Source organism: Fukomys damarensis, unplaced genomic scaffold (assembly GCF_012274545.1).
Source record: "Fukomys damarensis isolate Sample0158 unplaced genomic scaffold, DMR_v1.0_HiC HiC_scaffold_16, whole genome shotgun sequence".
In the NCBI taxonomy this organism is placed as follows: Eukaryota; Metazoa; Chordata; class Mammalia; order Rodentia; family Bathyergidae; genus Fukomys; species Fukomys damarensis.
Genome location: NW_022900928.1, coordinates 65,720,793 through 65,746,971, shown reverse-complemented (window position 1 = coordinate 65,746,971; position 26,179 = coordinate 65,720,793). Strand labels below are relative to the sequence as shown.

At 49.0% G+C, this 26,179-nt stretch overlaps 1 protein-coding gene across 2 annotated transcripts in view; it reads left to right on the top strand.

Annotated features, from left to right (window-relative positions):
- Window positions 1–23,186, top strand: part of Tmprss13 (transmembrane serine protease 13) — a 25,389-nt gene extending 2,203 nt beyond the window's left edge. Inside the window, exons 1-13 of one of the 2 annotated variants that reach the window (XM_033764000.1) lie at window positions 1,038–1,249; window positions 7,966–8,389; window positions 9,097–9,201; window positions 11,845–11,967; window positions 12,942–13,071; window positions 14,691–14,783; window positions 15,346–15,389; window positions 16,655–16,817; window positions 17,693–17,865; window positions 20,194–20,292; window positions 21,926–22,068; window positions 22,196–22,348; window positions 23,025–23,186. In XM_033764000.1, coding sequence (XP_033619891.1) covers window positions 1,244–1,249; window positions 7,966–8,389; window positions 9,097–9,201; window positions 11,845–11,967; window positions 12,942–13,071; window positions 14,691–14,783; window positions 15,346–15,389; window positions 16,655–16,817; window positions 17,693–17,865; window positions 20,194–20,292; window positions 21,926–22,068; window positions 22,196–22,348; window positions 23,025–23,051 — 1,683 coding nt within the window. In that variant the 5' untranslated portion in view covers window positions 1,038–1,243 and the 3' untranslated portion in view covers window positions 23,052–23,186. Of the gene's footprint in view, window positions 1–1,037; window positions 1,250–7,965; window positions 8,390–9,096; window positions 9,202–11,844; window positions 11,968–12,941; window positions 13,072–14,690; window positions 14,784–15,345; window positions 15,390–16,654; window positions 16,818–17,692; window positions 17,866–20,193; window positions 20,293–21,925; window positions 22,069–22,195; window positions 22,349–23,024 lie in introns of those variants that run through there. The other variant, XM_010629364.2, reaches the window with a different exon arrangement.
- Window positions 23,187–26,179: the final 2,993 nt, after the last annotated feature.

Sequence of the window (26,179 nt, the reverse complement as noted above, 5' to 3'; positions counted from 1 at the left end):
AAAAAAAAAAAAAAAAAAAAGAGAAAGAAACAAGTAGAAAAGCTGTACTATGGTGGACAGAGAACTAATCAAGTTTTGGGTAATCACTTAAGCTCCCTGTACCTAGTTTCTTCATCTGTAACCAGAATAACAGAACTTTACCTTAAGGAGTCTCAGAATAGTCTTTCACATGGCAAAGCGCTTCCAAAATAGCATCCAGCTTAGATAAAGATGCAGATACAGCCACAATGTTAAGATTTATTGTCATCATCACCACTATCAGCATTATCATCATCATCTAGGGACCAATTCTGGCTCCTAACTTTGGACAAATACTTTCTTCTCCCCATGCCTCAGTTTCCCCAGCTACCAAAGAAGAAAGACAAATTGCTCTCTGAGATCCTTTTCTAGTTCCATGGCAGTCACTGGAATCAGAATTCAGCTGCAGGTGTGCATTTGTTCTTGCCAAATAGTGCGTATTTTGTGCTTTTTCAAAATGAGTCATATTTTTTAATGCTTTGAGAAATGTGATATGTGTTAAAGACAGACTGAATAGGCCCATTGATAAATAGGCCCATGATCCTTTGTAGACAGATTTTCCTTATACTAGGAATTCCTAAAGTGGAGCTGATTCTAAATCAGCTCAAAACCACAGATCCTCTGGATTAATGAGACCCAGGAATATCCAGGATGAGGTGTCTTCCCCAGACCAGGCTAGGCAGGTTCCCAAGATGGCAGTAGATTCAGTTCTCCCTTCTGTTTCCCAGCCCCAAAGTGCAGGCCCTCTGCAGTCACCACCTGAGATTTCTGCTTCACGTTTTCATTGGTGTTGAGCAATCGTCCATCTGGCACTTCCTGCCATGCTTTCCTTTGCATTGTCCTCTGTGACTTGACAAATGGGAGCATAAATGTGTGGGAGTGCGTGCATGGGACTCCAGGCTGGGTTCTGGGCGGGAAGGTTGACTGATGTAACAATGGCCACTTAGTTTAAGTGTCTTGTTTTGCCAAAACAGCTTCCTCTTGGTATAGCAACAATGAGGGTGGATTGTGCAGGGGCAGGTGAATAGGAGGGTGGTAGTGGAGGTGGTACAAGGGAAGACATCATAAGGAACCCAGCTTGCCAGCTGGACAGCAGCAGGTGGAGGCTGTTTCCTCTTCAAAGGAAGCAACACCCAAGACAGCCCAGGGAGCCCCCGAAATGCACCAGCCTAGACTGTGTCACCACCCCAGTCTGGCACAGAGGGAAGGCACAAATACGTGACAAATGGAGGTAGGAAATATCATTTGCTTGGCAATCATGGGCACTCAAGAAATGAATGAAGCGATAAATGAACAGGAGGTGTTTTGATGCTGATCTAACAGGGATCTTCCTGGGCTCATTCATATGTACAGAAGGCATCCTAAACCAGAAGGAATATTAATACTCATGCAAGGAGGTCATTTTCAAGGCCTTTGTAGTAGCTGCTTCTTTTGTTCAAATGAAATCTCATGTAGAGATTTCATTGTGAAACTAAAAAGCAAATCTTGTCTCTCTGAGATGCGGGGAGGACTCAGAGCTCTGCCACAGCCCTTGCTGCTGATCTCCACAGCACCAGAGCTCTGTGCAGCCCCCACTGGAAAATGGCTGATTATCCAACCCTTTCATTTGTACGTGAAGGAGCTGAGACCCAGAGAGTGATGTGATTGTCCCCAAATCAGCTGGCTGGCAGCAGAGCACAGATCCCAGTGCCTATGAGGTCTTACAGCTCCTTAGTCTGACTCACAGTCCAATGGGGGTCCAGTAGTGTACATAGGGAAGCTGGTGTTGGGTGCAAGGAGGTGCTGCTGCTAATTTGCTTGCTTCTTAGAAGGCCTGTTTGTGGGGTTTCTCTGGGTTCATAAAGAGAGTAGATGAAAGTCCTTGTCCCCAGTGGCACAGTGAAGCCTGGGTCAAACAGTGAAGAGGAGAAAGAAACCGTTCTAACACCAGCCAGTCTGGTCCATATGAGGGGATGAGTCCAGCTCAGCAAGTGTTTTAGGCCCTGATCTCCAATCTCTCTCCATATACCAGTGTCCCTGGTGAGGGCTGGGGAGTACCTCTTCCTGCCTAGTCCTGAATGCTAGGGTTCCTGCCTGTGCCCATCTATTTGAAAGCCCTTGATACTCAAGGTGACTGGGAAAGAGGGAGGTCTCAGAGGTCTCACTCTAGGGGAGGGTCCTTCCTCACAGGAGGGTGGGAAGGGCAGAAAAACCAGGAGAGCACAGAGACTAAGAATGATGCCAGTGGCTCAGGCTTCTAGTCCTGCCTATGTCCTCTACTCGCCTTTGTGGCCTTGTGCCAGTGACAGGGTCTCTCTGAGACCCATCATCTTATTGCTAGGATAAAATCCTTGGATTGGAGGGGGTCCTAAGTCCTTACAGCCCTGATGGCCTATAGCATGCTCAGCCTGCCCCCAGGGTGGTGGTTTTAGGAAGTGGTGGCCTGAGGAGGGAGCTTGGCTGGGACCTGAAATTGCCTGAGGGCCCTGCCTCAGGCTGTGAAGCTGTGTCATCACTGCTCCTGCCACCACCATGGGCATTCTTCAGGTAGGGTCCTTCACACTGTTTTCCTGGGGCTCTGAGTAGCAACAATGCACCTGTTCCAGAGTCCATGCTATAGCCACTTAGGATCTGTCTACGACATCACTCAGCATAGACAGGGGCCCCTGTCCTCCATGACATCCCTGGCTGGGCCACAGGAGACTTAGAGGAGGCCAAAGGCAGGACATCCTCAGGGTTTCTTAACTAACTTCCAGCCCAGCCCTTATAAGGTGAGGGCCCAAGGGAGAGAGTCATGTGGGAAACCATAAAAATGGGCCAGTCACCTGGGGCCACAGAATCCACCTGTGGGACCTGAAGTTTAGAGAGCACTAGATGGGGAACAGGGACCTTGGTGTGTTTTAGTTCCTGTTCTGCTGTAAGAGCAACCTGAGCGACTTTGGGCGAAGCACACAAATGTTTCAGGCTGCTAGTTGCTAGTGTCCAGGAAATGCTTGAAATGAGCCTCAGAGCCAGGGGCTGCTCTCCGCAGCTCTCTTCCTGGCCCACCCTTCACTGCCTCACTAGAGATCCCTGCCCAACATCCTCCCATGCTGCCCATGCTCCGCAATACTAGGAAGCTCCAGGCATTCTTTGAATAGGATCCTCCAGGTGCTGCCAAGGTACAGCCAGGCGGCAACAGTGGCAGCCTGGGGTGAAGGCCGGTTTCACAGCACAGGAAGAACATGGGGAACTGCAAAAGATAACCCTAGAGGCCACCTAGAGGTAGTGAGGGGTGGAGGAGGAGGAGCAGGAAAGAGTGACTGGCAAGGAAATAGCCCAGAGCCAGCCAGGTACCTCTGCTCTGCCCTGTCCACCCACCCTGCCTGGGCTGAGGAGCCTCTGGTCTGCAGTAAGATTGTGGAGAGGTCAGTGCATAGCAAGGATTTGATAATCTGAGTCTCATCCTTGGGTCTTGTGCTACTGGCAAAGGCCAGGATTTTGGAGTAGTTCTGGTTCTGGCCCTGTCCTTTGTACCTGGGGACCTAGAACAAGAAGTCTCCTCCCTTCCCTGCTTTCACAGCATCTGCTGTTAGGGTGAGAGCAAGCCTCCAAGTGGGAGGATGGAATCTCAGCAGATGCTCTCCAAGAGTTGGAAGGAAATGAGTTAGTACTGTAGCAGGTTAGACATCAGGAAGGACTTCTAGCAGGGTGGAGTGGCAGGCTATGGAATGCCTCAAGCAGGGTGGGTGTGGGATATTCCATACTGATGGCCCCTGAGGAGGATGAGGATGCTTCCCAACCCACCATATTTGAGTTGAGGTGCAGAGTAGGGGATGGAGCAGATGGCTTTGCTGTGGCTAATGTATCCCTTTGGTCTAGGGGCTGCTCTTCCAGCTGACATCCCTGCAGTTCTTACTCTAATCTTGGAGTCCTGGCCTGGCACGGTGGCGCACACCTGTAATCCCAGCACTCTGGAGGCTGAGAAAGGAGGATCGCTGTGAGCTTGAGACCAGCCTGGGCTACATAGTGAGTTCCAGGTCAGTCTCAATTATATAGAGAGACCCTGTCTCAGAAAACAAAACAAACAAACAAAAAATCTTGGAGTCCTGGCCTGGCACGGTGGCGCACACCTGTAATCCCAGCACTCTGGAGGCTGAGAAAGGAGGATCGCTGTGAGCTTGAGACCAGCCTGGGCTACATAGTGAGTTCCAGGTCAGTCTCAATTATATAGAGAGACCCTGTCTCAGAAAACAAAACAAACAAACAAAAAATCTTGGAGTCCTGGAACTCTCCTCTTGTCCTGGTCTTAGGGACTTACTACTGCCCTCCTGCCTCCCCCAGCTCTGACAGCAGAGTTCTCCTCTTACTGAAGCAAGGGTGGAAAGCTACTCTAATGCAGGGCTTTTGAGCCCTTTTGGGACATGGCCCATTCTGGCTGCTCCTAGCTTCCCACCGTAACAGTCCATTATCAAGCTCATCTCGGTTTAACTCCCTCCTCTGCTCCAACTCCACAAAATGCATCCCTATTTTCCCTCTGACCCCATGACCCTCTCAACCCTCTCTCCTCCAGCCCTGGGTCCTTGGCTCCTGCCTCTCACGGAGAAGTGACAGGGACAGTATCACAGGGTCACACTGAGATGGAGATAGCTTGAGCCCTTGACTGCGATTTAGAAGATTGTGTTAGAGGTCCTTAGCATGGGGTAAAGTGTGAGTTAGGCCTACTGGTTAGTATCTCTGAGCTCCAACTCCTATTCCTGCTTAGCTTGCTCACTAGCTGTTGTAGGAGTCAAATGGAAAAAAATGGATGTAGAACTTTGCAAATGATGAGCTTTGAAAAGAGGAGGGAAATTCCTCTGGGCTCTTATGATACTGTTGGTCAAGACTCTACTTGTTCCTAGCAGGCCTGGTTAGATTCAAGCCCTGTCACTTCCCTGGCATGTTCTGAACCTCCTTGTACCTCAGGTTTAGCATCTGTAAAGTGGAGCTACCAATAGCAACTGCAACAGCTGTAATGAGGTTGAAATGGGATCAAGTAAAGTACACAGTGGGCTATTATCCCTATTACTGTTAGACACACATTTATAGACATGCTTTCCTGTATAGTTCCCATTTATCTGGAGGAAGGAGGTGAGATTTGTCCCATTTTACATGTGTGGAAACAGGTTCCATGTTAGGAATGGATGCAGTCATATTAACACAGGTCTTTCTATTTCAAGCCTGGTATTCTTAAACAAACAACAGCCTCCATCCCAGTCATTGTCACCCAAGCCCTTACTGAGTGACTGGTGTTCTGCACCTATCACCAGGACTATAATGCCGTGAAGCAGGGTGACTAGCTAGACCTTACAGATAAGGAAGTTGAGATGTAATGAGGTGGAGTTGACATCACTTGCCCAGTGTCACACAGTTGGATTCCAGTGGAGTTCCTCTAACTCTGATTGCTGAACCTGCAGGTCACTAGGCTCCACTCAGTCCTCTCAGGTTACAAGGTCCCAGCCACAGTGCGCATCGGAAAGTACCCACAGAGATCTTGCTAGGAACCCCAGGTTCTCAATGCTGCCCCCACCTCCGCAAGGCCTCCAGTCCCAGAGAACTGGGACCTGAACGCAAGATGCAAGATGAATGCAAGATGAGCACTTTGGGCACATGTTCCAAAGAGCAGACACTAGAGTCTCTCCTGACAAGAGGGGCAGAGAACTCAAATGGAGCCCTCACTGTGTGGTTCTAGTAATCCCCATCTGTAAAGTGGGATTCAGAAGGCCACAGACATTAACATTTATTGCAAACTCTGAAGTGCCACACACAAGTGAGAGATTCCTGTTTTATTCTGTGGAATGATAAGGATTCCCTCTGAGGTTGGGGAAGAATCATAGTGTGAACTTACAGACTGAGGCCATGTAGGTCAGTGGAGGTACAATAATGCCAGGGTCCCTGGCAGGTGCCAAGAGTCAGGCCACCACTGCTAGGAAGCTCAGAGCCTTACATAGCAGGGCCTTGTCCTTCTAACTAGAATACCTCACTCTAGCTTTTGTCCAACTCTCTTCTCTCCCCATGATGAGCTCATCTCATGGTTGGTGCTATGTGTGCCATGGCAATGTGGAAATGCGCAACCATTTCCTGGGTAACTTCTGCGTTGCAGGCACCGACAAGGGCTCTCGTAAGGAGGAATATTATTTTACAGATGAAGAAACAGGCTTAGAAAGTTGAGTGGCCCATGCTCACACTATTACCAAGTAAGACCCAAGATTGGGGCCCTCCAAAGTCAGCTCTGTCATCTGGGTCACTTGTGTCAGTGGCAGAAGCAGCTGCCTTCAAGACTCTAAGTACCCTCAAATGTGTCCCTGCTCAGTTGGCCAGAGCATCAGCACTCCTGAGTGTTTACCCACATCCACTAGTAGGAATTTCTCTAAGAACGTCATTCTTCTCTCCCCCTCTGGCAAGCTGGGTATGGTCGGGAGCTCCAGATTTCTTCTTGAATTCTTCCCTCAGCCCCCAGAAAAATGAGGACACTTCCCAACAAATTACTTCTGACTCCCAGAAGAGAGAGAAGATTTAAAAAAGCAAAACCCAAAAGTTATGCTGACTTGGGGCAGATGTTCCAGTGAGGAGGACTTAGAGGTGGTCTGCTTAGTAACGATATTCAACATGGTTAAACACCATGGTCCATGAAGGAAGGAAACAGAGATGCAAGAGGCCCAGTGACTTCTGTCTCCTTGGCACAAGACTACAGTCTGCGCTGCTAGGGCCCTGTTGTCCTTCTCCATTGTCCCTCCTAGTGCTCAGCAGACATTAGAGTGAAAGTTAGATGTGGCCTTTGGACCAGGTCAGTCCCTGCTCTGGGGTCTCAGGAGGTAGTCAAAGAGGCAGAGATGGTCAGAGGGGGGCAGAGAGACCTGTGTAAGGTGGAAGAGGGACACCTAGACTGATGGCAGCAAGCTGAGGGTGCTCAGACACTTCTCATGACCATCGCTGCCCATGGGCTTTCTGTCTTAAACCTAAAGCACCCCCAAGACCAAGCTCTCCAGAAACCCGCAGTACTGGCTTTCTCTGGCTGCCTTCTCTATGCAGGCCTCCTTGGGGTGTCCCAGAGCCCATTCTCTGAGTTCAAATACTAACTTTGTTACTTTCTACCTCTGAAAAGTTGGTCAAGTTGCTTCATTTCTATGCCCTTGTTTTCTCTTCTGCAAAATGGAAACAGTAATGGTCCCATCCTCATAGATTGTTAGAAGGATGAAATGCGTAAATTTAGATAAAGCACTTAGAGGACATTATGTTGTCTTTGCACATAAGTTAACATAGCAAATATGCATTAATAAATAATTCTACCTATAGATGAGCAAGGTTAAGGATCGTGTCTGTGTGTAGTCACACCACAGCCCACACATCTTCTTTTCTTCCTGTAAGTTGTCATTCCAGGTTCCCTGATGGACTAGGGGTGAGTGTGTGTGTGTGTGTGTGTGTGTGTGTGTGTGTACATATGAATACACGTGTGCACATGTGTGGGGAATCTATGTTACTGAGAAAGGAGAATACAAGGCAGCCCAGGGTCTTCTTAAGGAGTACTTTTCATACTTGAAAAAGCTCAGAGTATGAACAATATTTTATAATCTAATGAACATCCATTAAAGAAAAGGTAGTAGAATAAAAAATGAAAAAGGAGTGGTTCTTTCCCCCATAAAGGACCCTGTTTCCTGGCTATGAGGTGTCAGAGTGCGCGACTCCTCCCCTGAGCAAGATCCCAAGATCTGGGCAGATGACTATTTCCCCCTGCTCTCCTCTGCAGGCCCTGAGAGGGGGACTCAGTAGTGGGGCATGGGACAAGCAGGCTGTTTGAGATTTCACTCTATCCTGGGTTTTGCTGTTCTCACATGCTTCCTTGTCCATTCCCGCAGTCACCTGTGCCAGAGCATTTATTCTCAAGCTTATCCCACAGCCTAGATGTTCTGGCAGAAACAGCCTGAGGGATGCTCTTCATTCTGTTTGTAGAATGCCTCCCGGGCACGGACACCTCCAGCCCAGGCCTCCCCAGTGCGGACACCTCCAGCCCAAGCCTTACCAGCAAGGACACCTCCAGCCCAGGCCTCACCAGCAGGGACACCTCCAGCCCAGGCCTCACCAGCAAGGACACCTCCAGCCCAGGCCTCCGCGGCAAGGACACCTCCAGCCCAGGCCTCCCCGGCAAGGACACCTCCAGCCCAGGCCTCCCCGGCAAGGACACCTCCAGCCCGGGCTTCTTCCACCCACAAATCACCTTCCAGGTCATCGTCTAGCAGGTCATCTGCCAACTCAGCCTCCACGACATCCTTCCCAACAAAAGCATATCTTGTTAGAGCAACACCAGTTGCTGTCCCGATCCAAGCATCTCCTGCCAGGTCAGCAACTTCTGCCAGGACCACCAGGCAGAGGCTAGGTAAGGGGGCTCTTCAGGGAGGGGCAGGAGAAATAGGGAAGCAGTCTACTGGCAAGGAGAGAACCCATGTGCCCCTGGGACTGTGATGTCGGGGGATGGCTGGGGAGGGCCCTGAGGGGCTTAGCGGAGGGTGAGGGTAGAAAGAAACTATTGCAGGACAAACCCAAGAGAGTAGAAAATTTGGAGCAAAGAACGAAGGGAGGTAGAATCCAGGACCAATGAAGCAGTGTGTGGAGGAGGAAAGGAGGAATTTGGACCAGGCAGGCACCTTCATCCTAATCTTCCAAACTCTAAGTTACCTGGTGCAGCCACTAGGAAGTCAGGAAGATCAGTGGGCCTCAGAGCTCTGCCCTTAGGGAAACTCTCTACACTTCTTCTGGACATCAGACCCCACTACAAAACACACAGGCCTGGTGGATACCTGACACTGAGGTTTGGGGCCCATCCCAGTGTTTCCTTCTTAAGAGTGGGTGAGGCACTTTGGTGGGGTGACTTTTGGAATCAGATGCACTGCATTTGAATCCTAGTTCTGCCGTTCAATATCCTTGGGCAACTTATTTCATTTCCATGAACCTCACTTTCTCCACCTATACATGGGCCTAATAAGACTTGGCTCAGAAGGATGCTGTGAGAATGAAGTAAAAGAACACAGGTACAGCATCAGAAGCCTCTCTAATTCTCACTCTCCCCTGCTGCCCGGCTCCCAGGTGTCCGCTTGCCCAAATTTTCCTGGCAGGAGAGCAAGAAGCAGCTGCCACTCATCGGGTGCATCCTCCTCCTTATTGCCCTCGTGGTCTCACTCATCATTCTCTGTGAGTTGAACGGAAGGAGTAGGGCCGGGTTTGTCATTGCTGGTGGAATGGGGCCTGGGCACGGGGCCATGCTGCAGGGACAAAGGACCCCACGGTCACCCAGCCACCCTTTTCACACAGGGCCACTCCTCCAGACAGCCACGGACCAGGGTGGGGCCAGGCCTCTTTGAGGTAACAGAGTTAGCAGTGTGGGATGCCATAGGAACCTGGGCTTACATCCTCCTGTAGTTCCTACTGTGTAACTTACGTGGGCGAGTGAGTTATCCGTGCTGAGCTCAGCTTCTGCATCTACAGATGGAACAAAATCCATCCATCCATCCATCCATCCATCCCATCCAACTCACCATGTGCCATATCAAATGTCATGTCAACTTCTCTGGATTGTGAGGAGTAAATGTGAGGATGGCACAATGCCTGGCACAAAATTTCACTCTAAAAATGCTTGATGTTAAAAAAAATGAAACATTGATTGGAAAAAGTCTTTTGAAGATATTTGGTCAATAGAATACAGTCTTCAGTGTTCAGGCATTCAGGCCTTTTCAATCTCCCCCACTTTGGAAAACACATCCAGGGCTCTCTGTCAGTGGACAAGGAGCCCAGCACAGTGGGGACCTTAGGATGGAGCAAAAGTGAGCACACATCATGCTGTCCTGTCCTCCAAGGTTGCAGTCTCCTGGGGACAGAAGTGGAAATCACTCAGGAAAAATTCATGTGAATGTGACTGCAGGAAATAGGTGACAGCTACATGGGCCAGGGTGCAAGAGCCAGATGTGGATCTGGAAAATAGCAGGGCAGTTATGACCTGGACTTGGCATCTGAAGCCACCAGAACTGAGAGAGTCAAGGTGGGAAAGGTCCACACTGAGAGAGAGAGAAAAGTTAGGGGGAGAGTACATGTTAGGGGACATGGGAGCCGTCTTGTTTGGCTCAGTAAGGTCAGATCATAAGGCAGAGAGTTTCAAATGCCAGGCTGAGGACTAAAGGTTCTGTAGAAGCAGGAACATGGTGTGGTGAAGGGTGGGGTGGATGAGTACCTGGAGACATCTCGAGGTGGCAGGCTGTTGGAGGAAGAGGGCTGTGTAGGAGGAGGCAGAGTGCTGGGAGAGCACAACTTTGGCATCACACATTCCTGCCAATCATCCTGCCTCTGCTTCTGACCAGCTGCATGACTTCGGCAAGTTAATTACTGTTCCGAGCCTCAGTTTCCCCACCTGCTGACTAGGCAGTGGAGTCACTATCATGATGCATATAAAGACTTCCTTAGGGTGTCAGCTACGTGATCCTCCCTGCCCTTCTCTTTCTCTCATCCCCAGCATAGGGCACTTGCTCCACAATAGCAGTTGGAAATGACACATAGAGGGGCATGTGGTACCTCAGAACTGGGTTATTGTGTGGAATTAAAGTTCCTGGCTTGGTTCCATGGCATATCCTGAAGTCTGGATGGCTCCTTTAGGGAGGCTTGGAGACATCTCGGTCTGGGAGGTGGTGTGACCCTGCAGGTCTGTGAGCAGCTGTATTGTGGAGTCAGGACTAGAACCTAGCCTCCCAGTTCCAAGTCCAGTGCTCCCTGATGCACCTCAAGGTGGCCCCTCTATGTGCAGCTTCAAGAGTATTCTGAGAAGGGACAGACTGCCCAGGACTTCCCCAGAGGCTCATTGTCCAGAGGGTGTGGGGAGAGGAGGACCAGGACACAGAGAAGAGGGGAAAGACTGGCAGACTAGGAGAGATTTGAGTCTGCACGTGGAAGGAGCAGTCATATGAGAATGGCTTTCACTGTGGTGACCAAGAGTATGGACAGAACAGGGGAATGGAGAGTCAGAGCTAAGGAGTCAGTTGAGCCTGAGAGGCTGGTTGAGAAGTTAGAATTGGGCTCTTTGGGGGCATTCAGAGGGAAGTTTCTCCAGGCAATGGGGGTGACAGCTCCTGCTTAGGAAAGAGATTGTTGTTAGAGACAAAGTAAACTGTGAGGCTGATTTTCATACAGGTTTGTAAAGTTGTTTTCCTGTACATTTGGGAGCTGGCTACCTAGGGTTAGTTTCTGGTTGAATGGGAAGACAGTTAAAAGGCATGAAGACAAGTATGAGCTAAGAATTGATCACAAGGACACCCCTTATTTAAGGAGAGGGGGAGGAAGAAAAATCTGGGAGCTCCTGAGTCTGGAAGAACAGTAGCCCTTGAAAAGACAGGATAGGTATTGGCTCTGTACTTGTGACTATGAGAATAGAAATTTTTTGCTGTGACCCATGAAGCACAGAGAGGAGATGCCGGAGAGGTTCTGAGAGGGAACTCAATGCCAGAGGACATTGAGATGGTTCTCAGCTAGCTTGTAGGGTTAGGGGAGCTCCTACAATAGTGCTGCTTTCTCTCTCTTTCTCTCTCTCTCTCTCTCTCTCTTTCTCTTTCTCTCTCTCAGTGGCTGGCTGCTAGAGTCTGCCTGGGGCTGTCCTGCTTACAGAAGCTTTCTGGAACATTCTGGAATATTCCTGAGCAGCCTTTCTCTCCATACAGATGGGGGACGAGAGCCCCAGAGTCCAAGAGGGATTGCAGGTCGGTGTCTCAGAATCCCCAGGGCCTTGGGCTACCTAGTGTCTTGTCCTGGGGCTGTGGGTGACCCAGCTGCCTGCTTCTTTTTTTTTCTTTCCAGTCTACTTCTGGCAAGGCCACACGGGAATCAAGTATAAAGAGGCAATAGAGAGCTGTCCCATACACGCTGTTCGCTGTGATGGGGTTCTGGACTGTAAGCTGCAGAGTGACGAGCTAGGCTGTGGTAAGGAGGCCAGCCATGAGTGAGCATGTGTTTATGTGTGTGTGCATGCAGGCATGCACAAGTGCTAACATATGTGTGTATGCACTCGGGTGACTACAAACTGTGGTACAAACTGTGTGACAGTTCAAACAAGAAGTGGTGGACAAAGAATCAGAAGATCTGGATTCTAGTTTCAGTAGATGTAGGGTTGAAACCTGGCTTCAAGTGCTATGTGTCTTGGGTACTTCACTTGTATCATTTGCCTTTCCCTGGGCTTCAGTTTCCTGTTTTGTAAAATGAGTGGTGTGGACAAGATTAGTGGCTCTCAAAATATGACAATTTTCAAATAGCAGACTGAGCAAAGCAGATCAGCTCTTACTGAAGCCCCATCTTGGGCCCTTCCTCTTTGGCTGGCAGGTGACCTCTTAACTTCAAGTCCTAGATAAGCACTAAGATCTATCTGAGCTCTGGTCCTCAGTGATTTGTGCATGCACAATCAGCTGTAGGTTGTGTGCCACCCTGTATGCATCCCTACTATGAGGGGTGTGTGAGTGTGTGCATGTGCATGTAAGTGTGTGTGTGTGTGTATGCATGTGAGCGTCCCAACATTTCAGCTCTGCATTTATATGTACCTTTGCCCACAGCTTCATCCATTTGTGACTGAACTTGTGCTATGAACATTCAGTAAAATCCTAGATGTTTCCCCTTGTCACTGTCTCCTTTGGGAATGGGAGTGACCCTCTCAGAATGACAGCTCTTGACTATGCTTACCCCTTCTACCAGAGATAGCTGGATGGAGAGCTTTTGCCCTGCCCCTGCCTCTTGCCTTGGCCTGCCCTTAGTTTGAACCTCTGCTACTGCTACTCTGGCCAACCTCCTGGATCTTCCCTGGGCCTCACTGATGAATCTCAGAACAGGAGCTTCTTCAGCTCATTCCCTAAGAGCTCGAAGACTTCTGGGTGCCGAGGACCTGCTCTGCCTTTTCTGTCCTGCAGTGAGGTTTGACTGGGACAAATCTCTGCTTAAAGTCTACTCTGGATCCTCCCATGAGTGGCTTCCCATCTGCAGCAGCAGCTGGAATGACTCTGACTCTCAGAAGACCTGCCAGCAGCTGGGGTTTGAGAGGTAAGCCTCCAAGAGTCCCTGCTTTGGGGTTCCATATGCACTTCACGGGGTTGTCATAGGCATATTATTGATACCTCCTAGTGTTACAAAAGCCCTGGGGACCAAGCCTGATCTTACCAGCTCAGGAAACCCTAGGATCTTAGGAGTGTAGGGCAAGCTGTTTTCCTGAGGCCCAGGTAATTATAGAGCTGTAATCATATTGGCCACCTCTACTGTTCTTTGCATCAAAGCACTCTTGGGTCTATTATCACATTGAGTGGCTACAGGAGCTGCCCTGTGAAGATGATGGGCATTTGCACAGGATCTGTCCTGACATCTGGGGACCAAAAGCTCAGATTATGCAAAGCCCTTCTGTGGACTTTGAGCCACAGCATTTGTGGCTTGGGCTAGAATTCATCAAATGAGAAATGAGAAGGGGCAGGTATGGCTTGGCCATATCCTAAGAAGTTTTGGCTGTAAAGATTTTCAACCAAGCAGCCAATGGGTACCCTGTAAGAAAAGCACCTGGAAAACTAGAAATGGGGGCTAGGACTCAGAGCTAATTCTTTGCCTCCTCCTCAGCCTGAGTCCTGGTCCATAAGGGTATCTGAATGATCCAGACAGAAGACTGTGGACATCTTTCCTATAATTTGTGTGAACCCCTTGGGCACTTTTTTGGTCATTTATTGGAAGCACATTCATTAAACTTTTACAAGGTGCCAGATACTACATGACACCCAGACACAAAGGAGTAAGATGAGATCCCATACTTGACCCTCTAGTACGGTGTAGGCAAAGGAGGCTTACTCCAATAACCCCATGCAAAGAATATATATGGAACACTGTGAGCATATGGTGGAGAGAGAGGCTAACTGTACTTGGAGGAAAAAGGAGAAGGTAGAGGAATGGGCCTTCTGGGTAAAGGAAGGGCATGTGCAAAGGCCTAGCCTCATGCAAAGGCATACTACATTCTAGAAATTTATACAGTTTCACACACAGGGAGTGCAACTGCCTGGGGTGTTTGTGAAAACGTACCCCAGAATCTGGATCTCTGGGATTAGGACTTAAAACTTGCTGAGCAAGCACCTAAGGTGATTCATAGGCACACTCTACTCTGAGAGTTGCCACAGTGCTTGGCAAAGGTTCTCAAACTTTAATGTGCAGAATCAAATTTGGATTCAGTAGGTCTGGAGTGATACTGATGCCTCTGGTCTGTGGATGACAGTTTGATTAGAAGAGGGCTAGATTGGTGTTTCTCAAGCTTAAGCTTGCATCAGAATTGCCCAGAGAACCTGTTAAAACATAGGCTGTTGGACGCAGTCCCCAGAGCTTCTGATTCTGCAGGTCTGAATAGAGCTCAAGAATGTGCATTTCTAACAACTGCCCAGGTGATATTGATGCTGCTGGTCTAGGAGGACCACACTGAGAAATATCAGGCTAGTGCATAGAGCCAGTGGTGGGGGGATAAGGCCAGATTCATCCCCTGTATTAGGTCTTGACTGCTACCTAGTAGCATGGCCACAATAAGACCATTATAGCCCAGTCTTTATCTTCAGGGCTCCAAGGGGAGGGGAGCTTTAATGCTAGCACTTGGAGTGCTGTCTCCATTAAGCTTATTCTTCTTCCCTCTCCTCTTGCAGTGCTTACCGGACAACTGAGGTGGCTCACAGAGATTTTGCCAGCAGCTTCGCAATCTCGGAATACAACTCCACCATCCAGGAAAGCCTCCGCAGGTACAAAGGTGCTGACCAGGCTTCCTGTGTGTGAGCAGTGAATGGGGGCCATAGAGCGAGGCTTTAAGCCAGAGAGACCATCTCCCCGGCCTCTGGTATATGTGCTGCCAAAGCGAGCACATCCCTGGCTTTTGTAGACCCAGGTTCCAGAAGAGCATCACGAATACTCAGGGGCCCCTCAGAAATGGTCCTTGTTCACCACGATGCCTCCTGGCTCAAAAGTGATAATTGAGGCTCGGGGTAGAAAGCACCTGGAGATCAGTTGGTCAGGGACTGAGGGCCCAGCTGGGAAGCACTGGCCTCCTCTTGGACCCTTCTTGAGTCTCCTCCTAGGCTTCCTGTCTTCTGTCATCTTCGAACTGCAGCCCTAGGTTAGGTTGGAGAGTGCTCCGCTGGTTAGAACAGTTCACTTCACAGAGGGCAGAGAAGGAAAAGGCTCCGAGAAAGGGAGTGGGGTGAACGGGTGGAAATGGATGGTACCCAAGCAGAATCCAGTCAGAAAGGCTTTTTGGAGGCGGTGACAAAAGTGCCCTTTTCCTAGCCCCTGTGTCTTCTCCTGCAGGTCTGAATGCCCTTCCCAGCGGTACGTCTCTCTCCAGTGTTCCCGTAAGACCTTCATTTTCTTTCTTAGACTGTGGCTTGTGTGGGGTGGGAGTCAGGGGTCAGGAGATGGGGCCTTTCCAAGAAAGATGCTGACTGTGGGGACCCAAGACAATAAGATGGACTCAGCCAGAAGGCCTACTGTGTGAGGTGCTGGGGCACCCAGGATACCATTTTTCCTCCTCTTGACTTTTGTGGGAGCTTAGTTGGTAGCCCCTCTCATACCAACAATGCCACTGGAGGCCCCTGGACTCTGGGCAGGGGACAAGGGTTGGGCTGGAGGGCATCTGGGGACCAGCTGAGAGCTTGACACCAGCAAATGAAGAACTAGATGCCAACATTTACTACACACACTGTATCAGGAGGGCAGTGCACCCATCTCTTTACAAACATGCTTGCACTTGTGCCTACACCAACCCCACAAGGCAGGTGCTGCTACTGTTCCTTACTGAAGAGACCAAAATGTTTACTTTGCCTAAGGTCAAACTGACCACTAGTAAGTGAGGAGCCTGTGTCTGACTTCTGGTCTGACCCCAAAGACCAGGCTGTGAACTGTGCCACCTAGTTTGTGTTCTCAGTGACAACTGGAGTTGGAGTACCCACTCTTCAGGGAACTGCTGGCTCCTAGGTACTCCCATGAAAGGAGGAACACACACACACACACACACACACACACACACACATCCCTGAACAAACCCAGAGACCTCCCCTTTTTCCATGACTGTAGTGGGCAACTTGCTCCAGAATGCACTTATGGATGAAGGGTTCCCAAGAGCACTCAATGGCTCTTCCTGGCACCGTATGGGCAAAAATCCACCCTTGAATCATGAGGAGTTTATTTCTCCCTTGTTTTGAAATCATAGACATTCCCATCACAATGCTTATTAATGCAGGGTCAGGTTAGAATCTGTCTGCTTTTCTGAGCCTCTAATGATAGCCTTGGGATTCCTCTCAGAGCTACAATGCCTCCTGGCTCAGTGCCAAAGCATGGGGCAGGTGTATTTGTCAAATTGGTGAAAAATGAATAAATGGGAGGAAAGAAGAACCTGTGTAGGGTCAGACTTTCCACTGGATAAAGCCAGAAAGCTAGCCCACCATGTGGTATTTCTGCTTGGGCTGGAAACATCTGTGCTGCTTTAGACTAATTGACCAAAAAGCTATCTGGTGGGTGCCCTTCAGGACAGGGATTCCCAGCCTGTCCTGGGCTCAGGGAGCACGGCCAAGGGTCTGGGAGAAGCAGGGCTCATGATTTGTCTCTTCCACTTCCCCAGACTGTGGACTGAGAGCCATGACTGGGAGGATCGTGGGAGGAGTGCTGACCTCAGGGAGCAAGTGGCCCTGGCAAGTGAGTCTGCACTACGGCACCACCCACATCTGTGGGGGCACACTCATCGACCCCCAGTGGGTGCTCACCGCTGCCCATTGCTTCTTTGTGTGAGTGTCCCAGGGCCCTGTGAGTCAATGCTGCTGGGGACCAGGAATCCCCAGGAAGGGCAGACAGACCTCTCGATGGAGGAGGACTTTGGTGTGATCCCAGGTCCCACGGAGTAGGCAACCCCAATGCTGCTTGGGTGACCACTCCAGAGTCAGGATTTGCAGTCATTACTTGATCCTGGGCATGTGAATTAGGGTACTTGCTCTGAGCTGGCCCCAAGGATAAGAAAATGCCACTCACAGCTCCCAGGAGAGTGAGGCAGGCAGGCAGGCAGAGGGAGTTCAGATCCTGCCACTGAAGAGCCCTGAAGAGGCTGAGCTTGTTGCTGCTTCCTCCAATAAGAACTTACAGCAGGGTAGCCCAAGAATCCAGGAATGCTGTAGCAGAACTTGAGGAATGGGGACTGAAGGAGAGCAGTGTAGTTGGCTCTTGACATTCCCAGCCAGCCTGTCCCTGTGGGAGCCCATAGCCCAGGCCTTGGGAGCACTGGCTCCCCAAGTAATGAGTCTTCAACAGGTCACTTCATCCTGTCCAAATCTCTGACTGCTGAGGGTCCTCCAAACTACAAATCTGCCCCACCATATGTGGTCCTTGGTGGTGTGCTGATGAGATTGCAGGGGCTGAACACCACACAGAGGTCTCACACATCCCTTCCCCTTTCTCACTGTAAAGTGCATAGCACTAAGTTCAGAGCAGTTGTTTTGGGAACACAGAGAATTGTTTTAGACCTCAGACAATAGAGGGCTCCTTCCATAGGCCATTTCATCCATTCTGCTGCTTCCAAGTTGGTGCTCCTGCTGCCCTGTGTCTCACAGGTGCTGCCTGTGTACTCTGCCAGACCCATAACTGGACCTTGCTGTATTGGCTCTTGCAGGACCCGGGAGAAGATGCTGGAGGGCTGGAAGGTGTATGCAGGCACCAACAACCTGCACCAGCTGCCTGAGGCAGCCTCCATTGCCCAGATCATTATCAATAGCAACTACACGGATGAACAGGATGACTATGACATTGCCCTCATGAGGCTCTCCAAGCCCTTGACCCTATCCAGTAAGCAAATTGGGGCCCCCTCTCTCTTCCCTGATACCATCAGCAGCCCTTGGACTTGGGAATGCCCTGTTGACCCATCTCAGGGCCCCAGAGCATCAGCATAGCAAAAGTCAAAGACCTTCAGAGATTATTAAATGGAACACTTTTATTTTAAAATTGAGAAAACAGAGACCTAAGGATTAGAAATGTTTGTTCCAAATGACACATCTCATGTTACAAACAGGTGACAGAGCCAGGGCTTGGATACTGCTTTTAATCAGTATAAATATTGATTCCCCCCAACCCCCCAGAAACTTAGCGCTTAACAGAGACCAGAGACTGGTACATGTTTGACGAAAACTATTGACTTACTATTCACAACCAACCTGTGGAGCATGTCCTATTATTAGCTTCACTTGGCATAGGAGGAAGTGGAGATTTAGAAAGAGATAATTACCTGAGGCCATCAGTGATAGGTGGCAGGTCCAGGATGGGATCCAGGTTAATCAGATTTCCAAGCCCTGCTCTTCCCACTGGGCTCTAGTCTGGCCAGTTGTATACACTGCAATGAAAAATTAAGCCAAGTACACATTCGGCTAACTAACTACCCCAAAGTTGGAGTGAATATGAGGTTATTCCATGGAAATACTGGGGAAGTTCTTAAATCACTGTATCAAAGGAGGCTGGTGTTTCCTGGCACATTCATTTTGGAGGTGGTGTCTGTCCTGAGTCATACAGTTAGCTCATCTGAGTGGAGTGAGGAGGAGGATCCCTGGCAGAGCTGGATGGCTGGCCTAGTACTTCACCTACTAGAGGCCCCACCAATAAGCTACTCCTACTCAAGCCATGCCTCCTGCTCCTCCAGCCCTGTCTGGGGAGCCTGAGGCTAAGCAGTGGAAAGGGTACCAGCTGCCTCCTGCCCTGTCACTTAAACACAAATACAAGGGGACAGTCTGCAGTACCAGACTGGCTTCAACCTGTAAAACTCAGATTCCATTTTGCTAAACATCTGAGTCTTACCTCCCATCCTCCCCTGGCTTCTTAATGTTATTGGAATTCCAATATAAATCAAATAATTTCTAAAGCCAGTGAAAACTACTATAATATCTCATAAGCTTTTCAGATGGTGGCAGTCCCTCTCCAGGATCTGAATAGGAAGCAGACCCTTAGTATGAGAATTGCAGCTGAAATCCTGTGATTAAACCATGTGTCCTAACTTTTGGTTTATAAACCAGGGCAAATTTTTCTTAAACTGGTTTGGCAGCCAAGCACCTTGAAGTCACAATTCTTTCTGAGAAAACTTGTGAAAACTCACTGATAAATTTAATTCTTCTATAAAAACAATGGGACATATAACACTGTTACACACTTCAAAGATTTTATACCTCATAAATGAGCATAGAAAAGAATGTTCTACTTTTTTGTTAATAATTTGTGTTATCTCTTCATTGATTTGTGTATTTACTCTTTAGCAGACAATATGTGGTAGACATTTAAAGCCAAGTTTGTGAGAAAAGAATTTAATATTCATTCATTATTTCCTCCCTCCTTTCTTTCCTTTCTTTCTGACTCTATCTTCAGATGTTCAGTGAGCATTTAAAATGTGTCAGGCACTACTGTAGGATGCTGCAGGTAAACGTAACACATGACTGAGAACACTGGAAAATTCTATGTAGTAATATTTTCTTGCAAGTGGATTGTAGTGGTCAGTGCCCTAGTCCATATAGGGCACCAGGCTATAGAGGGTGCCTATGAAGCTCTGCCTCACAGCACCTTCAAAATACTGCTGAGTGTGGGAGCAAGTTAGCATGGCTTTGTGATCTGTGACTCCAAGAATGTGCTTTTCCTGCTTGGAGAGGTTTCTCACTCTGTACCAAGTAAACACTTGGAGAGCTGTGGACTCTGGCCAGTCAGCTGGTGTCCTCCCAGATCAGCCTGTGCACACTGTGAGATGCCATGGCCCTAACAGCTTGGACTGAGCTTGCTGCTGTTCCTTACTCCGAGAGAATGGTGTGGAAGAGGCCCAGCCAGTGTAGAGACTATAGGTTGGGGAGAGACCGTCAGCTGCTCAGTATCATTTTGGCACAAAAAAAGCTCCCTAGGCTATATACCTGCCTACATGATGACCACTGAAATCAGAATGGCTCTGAGGAGTTTAGCAGCACCCAGCAAACCGGTAGGTTCAGATAAAGTGATTGAGTTTCTTGCATGGTCAGTCCAAGGTCCTGGAGGACTCAGAGCCACTTTGTGGGCAAGGATAGGGCTCTTAGAACACTGGAACTCCTGCCCCTCTCCCCACCAAAATCTCCTGCCTTGTTCCTTCCCTGATGCCTTGAGGTCTTATTGCAGCACACATCCACCCTGTCTGCCTCCCCATGCATGGACAGACCTTTAGCATTAACGAGACCTGTTGGATCACGGGCTTTGGCAAGACCAAGGAAACAGATGGTAAGAGGCATAGATGCTAAGCTGTGTGTGTGTGTGTGTGTGTGTGTGTGTGTGTGTGTGTGCATAGGCAGGTAGACGTGTGTGTGTGTGTGTGTGTGTGTGTGTGTGTGTGTGAGGAAGGCTAGGGCATGTCACCCTGGGTTCTATATTCCCTTCCTCCTGTGGTGCATAATTAAAGATTTTCAGAGGAAGCTTATGCATTATCTATCTGATTTGTGTGCGGTGGTCTGTGTGTGTGTGTGTGTGTGTGTGTGTGTGTGAAAGCCATGGCTGTGTATATAGATAAGGGCCTATCTAGCTGAGAATTTGGGTCTAGAAATTCATGGGCTTGGGTATGACTGTGTGTATAGAGACACCTGCCCAGATGTCAACACCGTCAGTGTGATGGAGGCCTCCAGGCAAGACCAACGGGAAACCCCTGTAGTTGAACAAGTTGAGTTCTTTGCTGATAGCAGTGAGGGAGAATGCACATGGTGAAGACACATGCAGCATCTCAATAAGAGGGTGTTAGAAAGGGCCTATCATAGAATGTGGGTGGTTTGGGGAGGGTTCAAAGAGGTGGGACTTTTCTCTATTGCATCTATTAGGATGCAGGAAAGTTAATGATCTCAACCACAAGGAAGGGGAAATCTAAAGCTAAAATGATAGAAGAATCAGCAATATCTCAATTGTCCTGAGAAAGGGGGTGTTTGATATTTTTGAAATTTGCACAGTGACCTTGTTTTTGTCTGTCCTTAAACAGGATGAAGTGGTTTTGTTTTGCCTCACTTCATCCCAGGGAAAGAGTGCCTTCAGAACTAATGCCAGTTCTGTAAGACTGTTCATGTCCTGCATGCAGGAGAGCATCATGGTCTGGTCAGCTGGGCTGTTAGACTCAGGCAAGCTCCACTAGCCATGGCCACTTTCCCCTGGCTCCATGTAATACAGCCATGACTGGTGTGGAAGCAGCCTTCCTCTGATCTTGTCTCCATCACGGACTCGACATGTGACTGTGGGCAAGTCACCTCTTCAGCCCTAGGTGGCGCCACCTGTAAATAGATCTGAAAGCCCTCCCTTCCTTTTTCTTTTCTTTTCTTTTTGGTGGTGGTGGTGGTACTGAGGATCGAACCTAGGGCTTTCATTCGGAACTGTATCCCCAACCCTCTTTTCACTCTTTATTTTGAGACAGGGCCTCACTAAGCTGCTAAATTGCCCAGGATGGGCTCAAACTTTCTATCCTCTATCCTCAGCCTCCCAGAGTGCTGGGATTACAAACATATGCTGCCATGCCCAGCTAAGATCTGCTGTCTTTAGTGTACATAGATTCCAGAAACAAATGAAAGGATATATCTTATGGTCCCTTCCATGCCAACAAGAGTTTTTCAACATGTCAGATAGCCTGATGGACTTGTGAGTTTGTGCATGTATGTGTGTGTGTGTTTTGGGCAATGAGTTGTGTCTCATGGGAGGGTATATATCCACATGTCCTGGGTGTCCTGCCACAGAAGTCCTCCCTTGGGCCAGGTCCAGACACAGGTATGGGGTCCACTTACAGAAGATTGAGGGTCTGGGTCATGAGTTATGTAGCCAGAAGACCATACAGCCGTGTAGAGTCTCACTGGCTTCCTGTCTTGTTTCCCTCATGTCACTGAAGAGAAGACATCACCCTTCCTCCGGGAGGTGCAGGTCAGCCTCATTGACTTCAAGAAGTGCAATGACTACTTGGTCTATGACAGCTACCTTACCCCTAGGATGATGTGTGCTGGGGACCTTCGAGGAGGCAGAGACTCCTGCCAGGTGAGGTTGCAGGACCCTGGGGATGAGGGGAAGCTGCATGTTGGGACTGGCATGGAACTGAAGCCCCCACTCTTTTCTGATCAAGACTGCTCCCCACCATGGCTGACACACTGCCTGTCCCTTGTAGGGAGACAGTGGGGGGCCTCTTGTCTGTGAGCAGAACAACCGCTGGTACCTGGCAGGCGTCACCAGCTGGGGCACAGGCTGCGGTCAGAGAAACAAACCTGGTGTGTACACCAAAGTGTCAGAAGTCCTTCCCTGGATCTACAGCAAGATGGAGGTGAGAGCTCAACCCAGAGACACTGCATCAGGCAGTCTGGTACCTCCCAAAGATGGGAATCTGGAGGAGGCCCAGGCTTTCCAGGATGTAGGCACAGGTCCCCTCAGCCCTTTGCATTTGGGGGTGTTCAAAGTAGGGTCATATGTCAAGCCTGGGGCCAGTCTGATTTATCTTTCTTTCCCTCATTTCCTTCCCTCAGAACAGAGCCCAGAGGCTTCTAAGAGGGTGGACCTAGGTCAGTTACAGCTCCAATACCACTCTCTTCCAGTGATGGCACAGCCGTAAGTTTACACAGGTCCTTGAAGTGACCATAGGAGTGTGCTACAGGCCATCCTCCATGTAGGAAGCTGGGGATCTGCCATTGACTCTGCTGACCCAGCTCAGTTCAAATCAGGGCCCCTTAACTGTAGCTTTCAAGCTGGAAATGCCATGCCCAGTCCTTCCCTGCTCTTTGGGAGGAGGGCAGAACAAAGAGCCAGAGGAGCTGGGAAGGCTGCTCCAGAGCCCAGTGCAATGGGACCCTCCAGATGCCTCACTCTTCCCTTCATTTCCCTCTTCTCAGAGTCAGTGCCAAGTGACAGCTGGGCTTGAAGCTGGTCCTGAATCCCACTTTGGACTTTTGTGTTCTCCACCCATCGAGCCCACCCTCACCCTCTTCTCCTTATCTGTTCCTCAGAGTGAGGTGCGCTTCCGGAAATCCTAACCAGCTCTCCAGCTCTCCCCACAGCACCGACTGCTGTGAAGACTCTGGCTGAAGGCCCTGGGCCATTTGCAACATCTGGGCACCTTCATCACCAGGCACCTTCATCACTGCCACCTCCACTGTCTGCTGCTTCTGAGTGTGTGTGTGTGTGTGTGTGTGTGTGTGTGTGTGTGTGTGCGCGTCTGTCTGTCTGTCTTCATTCTCTCAAGTTCATCAGAAACCAAGAGAACCCTCAACTTTTCTCAGAACCCAGGCCAGAAATCTGGAGATAAGAGCTTGGGCACTGTGGAAGTTCCTGTGGGGGAGTCCATAAATGAATGAAAGAGGTGAAGCCAGAACAGAGCCAGAGATGGTCCTGGAAGGTGACATCAGGACACCATTGCTGTCCTGAGGCAGAAAATGGGTTTTGTCAGAGTGTCTGCTTCCCAGTGCCTGGACTATCCTCGGTGGAAAGGCATTCCCATTGTTGTCTGTGCCCACACTCAGACCTCCTGCGGATGCCATGGACATCCTGAGTTGAGCTATGCTGTGACTGTCTGCACTGATGACTGTGACTAGGGCTCACTGTACTTCTTTGGTCACCAGCTGTTGGGGCAGATTTTATTTCATTTTATTTTTATATTTAAGAAATATAAATACTGTAGATGTATTTAAAAATATCTCCAAAAATTCCAGGACCCAGAGAGTTAGCATTAATCACCCCCCACCCAAGAACTCTAAGGGATTCATGGGAATGTCCTATAAAATATTCCAGTAAAAGGGCCTTGAAAATGTTCCCAATATGGACTTTTCCAAGGCAGAGATACTCAGGGAAGCAAATCTTCATCTAGGCCTGCAGGCAAATCCAACGCAGAGCCACAAATTGTTCCTGCCTCTGAGAGGCAGAAAGGGAAAGAAAGGGGACATAAAGAGAAGGCAAGTCCAGATGGACGACATTCTTCATACCTAGGGACTGTTCTAAGAGTGTGGGGTTTGTCCCCAGCTTTCGCTGTCTTTCAGTTTCTCAGCACTGCCATAAAATGGACCTTGGAGAAGAGGTAAATACCAACCATGCCCTCCAGACAGCCCTGGTGAGGACCTGAGTTGGTCCCAATACTACAGGCCATCAGTGTGTCCAGCCTCCTTGCCAACTGAAGGCCCATGCCTCCTCAGGCTTTTCTCTGGGGCGGCTGTTTCTCTCCAGTCCCCTCTCTCATCTTCCGTATGGTGCTGTGATTCTCAGAGGCAGGTGCAAACGGATCAGCCTGGCCCAACCCAGCTCAGACAGGCAACCCCTCAGAAAGAAAACTGCCCCAGGATAGCAGACAGAAAGTGGCTAGTGGCTGGGCTGAATCAGATGTGGAGGGGTACATTGAGGAATGCTGTCAAGACTGGGGAGGAGGGCAACATTCATGTCCACCACAGTCCCTCAGCCATTGGCTTTAGCAATAAAAGTGTGTGACCTGCAGAACTCTGTGTTGGATGTTTTACTGGTGACCTACATAGAAAACAGATTACTCACTTGAGTGCCGAGACATCTCTATTGGGGCTCTTAGTTTGAGTTCCTCATCCTTAGATTCTGCTATTTAATCACACATTCATTCATTTATCTCTTCACCAACAAAGTGCCTATGTGTGCCCAGAAGGTAGAGAGAGCACAGCAGCATCCTCAAGGACCTGATCATAACCCAGTGTGATGGAAGCTGTGGTTGGGTGGGGACACCATGCTAGGAACATGGACAGAGAAGCCACTAGCCTGAAGAGATTAAGGTAGTCTTTGTAGAAGAGGCAAAGATTGGAATGAGTTTAAGAGTAAGTAAACCTTCACAAAACAGACAAGGAATGGAGGAAAGAGCACTCTGGAGCTTGTCCTTTTCTCTTCATCTTTCTTTACTCTCTCCTTGGCAGCTCAGCAAGAGACAGGTTCACAAGGAAGCCCCAGTGCTTACTTAGCTATTTCCAAGAGAACTAGATGGATGGTTCATTAATGTCTTCCGAAAGGTGTAACGTTTACACTGTGCACTCCTTTGTCTTGCATTTAATCTGGTGACATCAGTACTTAGGCTCCCACTAGTGACTGCCTAGCACCCAGCAGCACTGTCACACACATTTATTCTCCTAGCTACAACCAGAATTCTCCATTGTCTGCTCTTACGTGTCTGGCTTTGGACCACTCAATTTTGTTTGTTTTAGTCTCTCATATCAATGTGAGAGCAAGTCCTTCCTCCCATTCTTTTCTTGCTCCCTATTTACAAATCGCTATGAAGAAGGTAGTAGAGGCTATGATGCTGTGTTCCCGATTGGATAACTCCTTCTCTAATAGGTTCTACAATTTCCATGATTTAACACAATGAGAATGCATTTCTCACTCATTAACAGCCCAGTAAGGGTGTTCGCATCAGTGGGAGGCTTTTTTTCCATAGGTTTTTCAAAGCCTCCTATCTTTCTGTGTTGTGACCTTGTCATTTCCATCGTTGTCTACTTCTAGCCAGAAAGAAAACATAAGGAAGACACATCCATTTCACAAATGCTGTGGCTCAGAAATGATGCATGTAGTTTATAGTTGCAAGCGCATCACATGGCACTACTTAGATGAAGTGGGACTGGGAAATGCGGTCTTTGATTCCCTTGGGAGAGTGCACACTCTTTAAGGGGGACATCCAGCTATCTCTGCCCACCAAAAGAAACTGGCTAACTCTAGCAGCCAGGCCTAGAGCAGGGAGTTAGGACTTAAGCCATATCACTCCTCCTCCTCCTCCTCCTCCTCCTCCTCCTCCTTCTATCAGATCCTTTCCCTAGCTTTCTAGACAAATTGGGTATGGTGTGCACACCTGTAATTCTAGCACTCAGGAGGCTGAGACAGGAGGATCACTGAGTTCAAGGCCATCCTGGGCTACAGACTGAGTTTACAGCCAGCCTGAACTACATGGCAAAACCCCGTCTGAGAAAACAAAAACAAAAACAAAAGATAAGTCGGCATAAACTGATTGGCAGGTAGAGGGCAAAGAAATAGGTTAGAGAAAAAGCAGGCTCTAAATAGGAAAATAAAAACACATTCCATTGGCCCAGGGCATTGAGAAAGGCCAAAAAAAAAAAAAAAAAAAAGTCCATGAAAAGGGGTGGATGGGGCTTTCCAAACTGGTCCAGAA